General features: G+C 37.2%; 1 protein-coding gene across 2 annotated transcripts in view; it reads left to right on the top strand.

The window, feature by feature from the left end:
• The first annotated feature begins 860 nt into the window (after positions 1-860).
• The window catches only part of LOC101499568 (disease resistance protein Roq1-like), a 17,954-nt gene continuing 10,249 nt past the window's right edge, over positions 861-8,565 (top strand). Inside the window, exons 1-2 of one of the 2 annotated variants that reach the window (XM_012711865.3) lie at positions 862-1,091; positions 1,224-1,649. In XM_012711865.3, the coding sequence (XP_012567319.1) occupies positions 1,303-1,649 (347 nt within the window). In that variant the 5' untranslated portion in view covers positions 862-1,091; positions 1,224-1,302. Of the gene's footprint in view, positions 1,650-8,565 lie in introns of both variants that reach the window. The other variant, XM_004515509.4, reaches the window with a different exon arrangement.

Consider the following 8,565-nt stretch of genomic DNA (forward strand, 5'->3'; position numbering starts at 1 on the left):
TGCCCTCTTCCGCCTCATGGAAATAACGAGTATTGGCCTTTCGTGAGAGTCGAACCCGATACTTAGGGAATAAGTACCGTAGTTCATTTATTCCCACTACCAATTGAACAATGAATTGATGATGGTACTTATCCCTTAAGTACTAAGTTTGATTCCCATATAAGACAAAAACTTGTTATTTCTACGAGGTTGAAGGGGCACTCGATAGTGGCAACAACTATTACATCCATAAGAGGTATCACAATACTCATGAACTTCAACGACAACATGCCAGGAAGTTGAGAAGGGTGCTAATATGGTAACTCCCTTTAGAGGCATTGGAAAAATACTCAAACCTCGAAGAAATACAGAAAATAATACTTGCATGATATTGCTTAAATAGTGGATTAAGTCCTCAAATCTCTATGTAAGGGGAGGACTAAACATAACAACAGTATGTTGTAAAGTAGTTTAAAAAATCTGTGTGTCCATTCTCTCTCTTTGTTACTCTAATTTCAGTTATTTACGATTCAACTTTATTTTACCAAACTCGTTTTTATAATTGTATGTCTGATTTGATAAAAAATATATCTTTTGATTATACAACTCCATTAACTTTCAAAAATGACAAAATATAATTCAATCATGCCATTTCTTATGTTTTCGAGCACATTTAAAACTAAAACAAGACCACACTTATAGTTAGATTTAGTAAAAGATAAAGACAAGAAACAAAATAGATTATAAAAATGATGTCTGTTTTTTAATTTAATGTCGTTTTGGTGTTTGTGTACTGAAGTTTATATTAATTAATATAAATGATAAATTTGAGTTTTTAAGTGAATCAGATATTTAAATCACCATTAACACCAAAATGGTGGTTTAGCTCCTAAATTTAATTAGTGGATTGTTTGACACGTCCGCCATTAATGCTTCCATTCCCAAAAAAGAAGGCACACAGTTACTATGAATATTGATTTATCTACGCGGATTTAGCACTTTGTCAATCGAATACTCATAATTCCTTCCTCGAAAATTCTGTGAAATTTCACTGCCTTCATACTAAACTCTCAACGTTTATAAACATGAACCACTCTCTTGCAAAGTTTAAGGTTTGTGTTCTAACATTCACAATTAATAATTACCTTAGTGAATCTACAACGTTGTTTGGAAATGGAACAACAACGAGTGCTAATTCCTTTTTCCAAGGGATTTTCTAATTCTACTTACGATGTTTTCCTCAGTTTTAGAGGAAAAGATACTCGCTATGGTTTCACTGGAAATCTCTACCATGCTTTGAACCAAAGAGGAATCAACACTTTCATGGATGATGAAATGATTAAGAGAGGTGAACAAATTTCACCCACCATTTTCAAAGCAATTGAACAATCTAGGACTGCTATTATTGTTTTCTCCAAAACCTATGCATCCTCAAAATGGTGTCTTCAAGAACTTGTCAAAATTATTGCCTGTTACAAAGGAAAGGAGCTAGTGGTGTTACCGGTGTTTTACAAGGTCGATCCGTCGGAGGTTCGACAGCAGACGGGGAGTTATGGACGACAATTGGCTATGCATGAAGAGAAAATGATGGATAACGAAAAGGAATTGCAAAGTTGGAGGTTGGCTCTTCGTGAAGCTGCAAACCTTGCAGGGTGGCCTTTTAGAGATGGGTATGTTACTTATGTCCTATTTTCTTTCTTAATTCTTTACATGTTTTGAGTTAAAACAGTGTTAGGACTTTGATATGTAGAATTAGTTACTAGAAGTTAGTTAGAACCAAGGTTTTAAATAGCAGCCACATTAAGGATTCTGCAGTTTCGGCCGCAATCGTCGTAGTGTGAATTAATCACAACATTGCACAAACCTTGTTAAAATCATTTGTAAGTATCATATAATATATTGTATAATAAAGGTAAGGTAGTGTTTAGATCTTTTCTGAAATTGTGTTATTTTACCCATATGAGATGGAAAAAACGGGATTCTCGGATTTGTTTTTGATAAACGGCATTTTGTCGGGTGTCGGAGGCGTTTTTCGTGATTTTTCTCCCCTTTGTTAAAACAGAAAATAACGGTAACGGCTGCTCCCTATACCTTTTTTTTGCAACCGTTTCTCGCTTGCATACTGTTTGTGAAAACCTTGGTTAGAACTATTGTGTAATAATAAGGTAGTTAGAACTATTGAGAAGGGGAAACCCTTGGAGGAGAGATTTTCTCCTATTATTTCTTATATTTTTCTAAATAATAGTGTTTTTCCTTTAATTCTTTGGAATTCAATTCATGGGTTCCTACCAAAACAAAAACCCTAGTTCAAAAGAAAATAAATACGATAATAGAACAATAATGGTGAAGGTTTGGAAGGGTACCACTTGGAATCTAAGACTTGTTTTTGAAGTTGCTGATCATGGGAGATGCCAGCTTCATGCATATTTGCTTTATGAAGAACGTCTCTGACATGTTTGGTTTGGCTTAGAAAAAGACAACCATTCTTCATTGGTTTTACTTCCATGTCAAGAAAGTATCCAATTATGAGAATGTGATCCACATAAATCATAACATATAGGCATGTATTATTTCTGTTGTAGGTGATAAGAGAGGGGTGGCATTTACTTGCAGCAAAACCAAAGTGAACGAGGGCTTCCGTGAGGCATTTTTTACCAAGCCTTCGGGGATTGTTTCAAACCATATAGGGACTTGTATACTTTAGTTTGCAGACCAAAGATTTATCATTGCTCACAAAATCGGGTGGCTGCACCATATAAACTTTATCCTATAAGATGCCATTTAGGAAAGCATTAATAATATCAATTTATTGGATGCTCCATTTGTGAGTTAGATGCGGCCTTGGGGTGAATGGAACTTGTGACCTTTATGACAAGGGGAATGACCAAGATAAACACACTCAATGGATCTAAATTTAATTGTGTTGGTTGTAGGGTCTTAAAAGAGGGTAGCAAGCACTACCAAAAGTCTAATGGATTTATAATCAGGAAAGATTGGAAATGGGGGTGAGGAGGTGAGTTGTGTTGTTAAGGCTGCTGTAGGCAGTTTGTTAAAAAGTTAGATAGCTTGTTCAAAACCGTGATCCCAGTAGGTTAAAGAAATGGATGCATGAGCTAGGAGAGCAAGCTCCACTTTGGACAACTTTAATGGTTGAGGAGGATTGAGTTTGAATAAGTTTTAGAAACTGCTGGGAGGTAATAAGAGCACTAGATTTTGAGTAAATACCCAAATTGGTCCTTGAAATTGTACAACAACATCAATCTAGTACTTACACATTAACGAGATTCCAAAATGATCCCTGAAATTGCTACGTTTTAATCAAATCCGTCCCTCAGTTGGTATTTGGGGAATAGAATGACTTTAAGTTGATAATATTGGGGATGAATTTGAAACTAAGTGAATAATATCAAGAATGCATTTGATACCTGTTGAAGTTGTGGGATTTTAGAGAAAAGGAGGAGAGAAAATAATAAGGGTTTGAATGTTGTTGATAATAGTTTTATGCTAACTTGATTACAAAAGACTCAATACTAATCTCTATTTATAGGGAAACATAGACTCAATCCTAAATCAGGACTAAATCATAATAATAATAAGAGATATTATAAGATATCTCTATAATTATAAATTGATCCTAGGAAATAACTCAAGATACTCTAATATAATATAATAGATATTATAAGATATTTTCTAATATTCTAACACCCTCCTCAAGTTAAAGCTTACTAAGCTTTAGCTTGCTACAAGAAAACAATGTTTTGCTCCACAAAATAATAAAAAAGATGGAGAGACAACTCAGAGATGCATGTGAAGTCGGAGAGAATTGCTATAAATATAGCCTAGTCAGATAGCCTGATTGATCATCAGCCTGAGAAAAATTCATGGTAGGCAATTGAACAAAGTAAGCTCCGTTCTTCTAAAAAAACTGCATTTAAAAGCTTCAAACCAATAATAATGGAGACTCAAAATATTTAAACTTGAACCTGCTTCAAGGAGAGAGAGATGTGCTTCAAGGAGAGAAAGACAAGGGAGTGCATCCGGGACAAATTGCCAAGATAAATTAAGCCATGAAAATAAAAGACACCATTAGAATAACCACCAACGGAAGAAGTTATCACTAATATAATTCATATGTGGAAAAAGGGACACCACCAGAATGATCGTCGGTGGGAATAGAAGCCACTCTTATAATCTATTAGTAAGAACTAAATTGCATGACAAACACCGAAGAAGAAGTGGCGCAACTCTAACGAAACGAAGCCATGATCGATCAACAAAGTAAGAAAATGCTTCCAAAACGAAAGAGATAATGGTTGTTTGAACAAGGACACATATTTTCGTTGATCAAAATTGGAAAGTAAGGACAAATCTAGAATCGTTGGAGAGAGAACAATCGTGCACCAAGAAAGTATAAAAGGAAGCCCAAAACGTTAACCATCAAAACCATCTGAAAAAATTGGGGCATCTAGCCATGGGATGGGCGACCGTACTCCATCAAAACCAAATTGGGGATCCTGATAACCAGAAGTAGGAGTGCGACTTTTAGCACTCACACCATTTGAGACAGCATTAGAATTTCCATTAGCTGCTTCCACAGAGAGTGGCTTTTAATCAGCAGCTACAGATGTGGAAACATCACCCTGAGGATGGACAGCAGGTGTAGGTGTGGATGGCCCACTGGTTGGAGTCAAGGGTTGAAAATAGGGAGGATACTGATAATGTTGTGGCGCATACATCTGACCATCATTTCCCATGGTTGGAACTGGAGATCCAGCTGGAGAGTAGGGGCCATAGGGTGCATATCCATATCCATGATGATAGAGAAGAGACCCATTATCCCCATAAACTCCAAAAGTCATATCAACTGCCTCCGGATTCAAATATCTAGAATAATCATCCCAATTTTTACCAATCCCATCATAACCACCATAATAATAGGCTGTAGATGGATAACCATTTGGGAGGTAGCACATGGTGGGGTCCATAAAGTCCTGCAACACAAGGGTTATATGTCACAAATTAGGGTTTGATGTCCCTCTTGCTTTGATATTTCTCCGTATATATAATCGTTACTACATTTACATCTCATAATTACAAATTAAGGAGATCAAATCAGATTCTGATTTGTCTAACTTATTTTTGGAAATTTGATAAATATAATTACAAATTAACATTATTTCCTGATTCACATCCCCCCTCAAATTGATGCGGCTGGTCAAGGAGCATCAATTTGCTAACTAGAAACTGATGGTGCGGGCGAGGAACAGCTTTGGTAAGAATGTCTGCAACTTGAAACTGAGTATTGATGTGAGGGATGGATATAATCTGATTATCATAGGCCTCACGGATGGAGTGACAATCTACTTCAATATGTTTGGTGCGCTCATGAAAAACAGGATTTGCAACAATTTGAATAGCACGTGTATTGTCAGCATAGAGAGACGTCAGCTCTGTTTGAGGGAATCCAAGTTCAGCCAAAAGACCACGAAACCAAATTATCTCAGAACAAGCAGTAGACATAGCACGATACTCTGATTTAGTAGATGATTTAGAGACTCGTGTTTGTTTCTTACTTTTCCATGATATCAGTGAAGAACCGAGAAACATGCACCAACCGGTGACAGATCGCCGAGTATCGGGACACCCAGCCCAATCAGCATCACTATAGGCAATCAATTTGGGAACTGTGCCCATGGGAAAGAAGAGACCTCGTTGAGAGCTACCTAGCAAATAGCGAATTATGCGACGGACTGCGGCCAAGTGAAGGTGGCGAGGAGAGTGCATGAACTGACTTACTTGTTGAACAGCAAATGATATGCCAGGTCGGGTAATTGTCAAATAATTAAGACTACCCACAAGTTGTCAATACAATAAAGGATCTGGCAATAAATCACCCTCATCTCGGTGATATTTCACGTTAACCTCAAGAGGCGTATCTACCGGATTAGCTGATTGGAGGTCTGCCATAGAAATAAGGTCTGTCGCATACTTATGTTGATGAAGAAATATACCCTTCGGGGTAGAATGGACCTCAAGGCCAAGGAAATACTGCAAGTTACCAAGATCTTTCATATGAAATGCAGTTTGCAATTGATGTTTAAGTTCCTGGATGGATGTCTGATCAGATCCAGTAATGACCATATCATCAACATAAAGGAGGAGTAGAACAATGCCGGTAGATGTGCGCTTAATAAATAAAGAGGAGTCATGCTGACTTTGAGTGAAAGAGAAACCAAGTAGAGTGGAACGAAATTTCTCATACCATGCTCGAGGTGCTTGTTTCAAACCATATAAAGAGCGTTTGAGCTTGCACACACCATGAGATGAAGAAAATAGACCTTGAGGAGGAGTCATATAAATATCTTCAGTGATATCACCGTGAAGAAATGCATCCTTCACGTCCATTTGATGAAGAGTCCACCCATTAGAAGCAGCTATAGAGAGTACAGTGCGGACAATTGTCATTTTGGCTACCAGTGCAAATGTCTCATCATAATTAATTCCATATTCCTGTTTGTTTCTTAAAGCAACCAATCAAGCCTTTGAGCTTGCACACACCATGAGATGAAGAAAATAGACCTTGAGGAGGAGTCATATAAATATCTTCAGTGAGATCACCGTGAAGAAATGCATTCTTCACATCCATTTGATAAAGAGTCCACCCATTAGAAGCATCTATAGAGAGTACAGTGCGAACAATTGTCATTTTGGCTACTGGTGCAAATGTCTCATCATAATCAATTCCATATTTCTGTTTGTTTCCTAAAGCAACCAATCGAGCTTTGTACCGATTCAGGGACCCATCAGAATTTAATTTAATAGAATACACCCATTTGCAGCCTATGGGTTTGATATGAGGAGGACAAGTGACAATGTCCCATGTGAAATTCTCTTGAAGAGCCTGAAGTTCCTCATTCATTGCTATTATCCAGCACACATCTTTAACAGCCTGTGAGTAACAAGTAGGAATAGATATGCTAGAAAGAGATGCAGACAAAGAGGTATGTGAGGAATTATACCTGTCTGGTCAATATCTATTTGGTGCACGAGACGCTCTACCAGAACGTCGTGGTGCAACCGTTACAGGATCAAGTGGCGGATCAGGGTCGAGAAGGGGGGTTATAACCTGTTGTTTGTGTTTTCTAACATACACATTTCCTGGTTTAAAATGTTCTATAGATTGAGGCATAATAGAAAAGTTGGGAAGAGTAGCAATATCATTCATGGTAGGAGAAACACAGTGAAACATAAATTGATTATAAAAAAATGTCACATTCCTAGAAATGCGAAAGCGCTGGTTAGAAACATCATAACACACAAAACCCTTATGAGAGTTACTATACCCCATAAATGCGCATTGAGCAGATTGCGCTCCAAGTTTATGTCTTTCAAATGGAGGTAGGTGAACAAAACACACACATCCAAAAGTATGTAAATCACTATAATCAGGTTGAATTTTAAAAAGACGAAAAAAAAGGGGAGTCAAGATCAATAACTGTAGAAGGAAGACGATTGATCAGGAAGACAGCTGTGGAAAGAGCTTCCACTCAATATCGAGATGGTACAGAAGCTTGAAGAAGTAAGGTGCGCGTTACATCAAGCAAATGACGATTCTTACGTTCTGCCATTCCATTTTCTTGGGGGGTATTTGGACAGGATCGTTGAGACAAGATACCTTTTTGCTGAAGATACTTCTGAAACTCATGAGACATATACTCACCACCAGAGTCAGAGCGAAAATTTTTAACACTTTCTTGAAATTGTGTTTCAACATATGTTAGAAATTTCTTAAACATAGAAAACACTTCAGATTTGGACCGAAGAAAATATATCCAAGTAAAACGACTGTAATCATCAATAAATGTAACAAAATACTTATAATGAGCATGAGAAGTTACAAGAGACATTCTCCATACATCACTATGAATCATCTCAAAACAAGTGGAAGCACGATGAGCACTAGACGGAAAAGGAAGTGTTTTACTTTTAGCCAATTTGCAAACAAAACATGGCATAGAGGCATTAGAAACAACATTTTTATTTCCCAACAAACCAGTTTTAACTAAATGAGACAAAACAACAGAGTTTGGATGACCCAATTTTCTATGCCAATCATCATAAGAATTCAAAACATTATTACAAGCAAGAGATAAATGATTCGAAATAAATTGAAGTGGAAACAATCGTCCCACTTTAGGCCCCTTCGCGATCACCTTCCCAGACACCTGCTTCTGCACAAGACAACCATCACGAGAAAAATTAACATTACAATTGTTGTCCACCAATTGTCCAACAGACAATAAATTGGAAGCAAGTCCAGGTGATACGAGCACATCCCGAAAATCAGAGTTGATATCACCAACATTAGTGATAGAAATAGTATTACCATCAGCAATTTGAATTTTCTTATTACCATGATAGGAATGTAAATTGTGCAAGCATTTAGAAGAACCCGTCATGTGACTGGATGCACCAGAATCAAGAAACCATGGATTGTAAACATTAGAAGACTTACCCTAAATTCCCAAGGCTGAAAGAGCAGAAAGTACCATTTGTTGAATCATTTCAGGCTGTAGAGCACCACCA

The sequence above is a fragment of the Cicer arietinum genome, chromosome 5 (genome assembly GCF_000331145.2).
Source record: "Cicer arietinum cultivar CDC Frontier isolate Library 1 chromosome 5, Cicar.CDCFrontier_v2.0, whole genome shotgun sequence".
NCBI classification, from domain to species: domain Eukaryota; kingdom Viridiplantae; phylum Streptophyta; class Magnoliopsida; order Fabales; family Fabaceae; genus Cicer; species Cicer arietinum.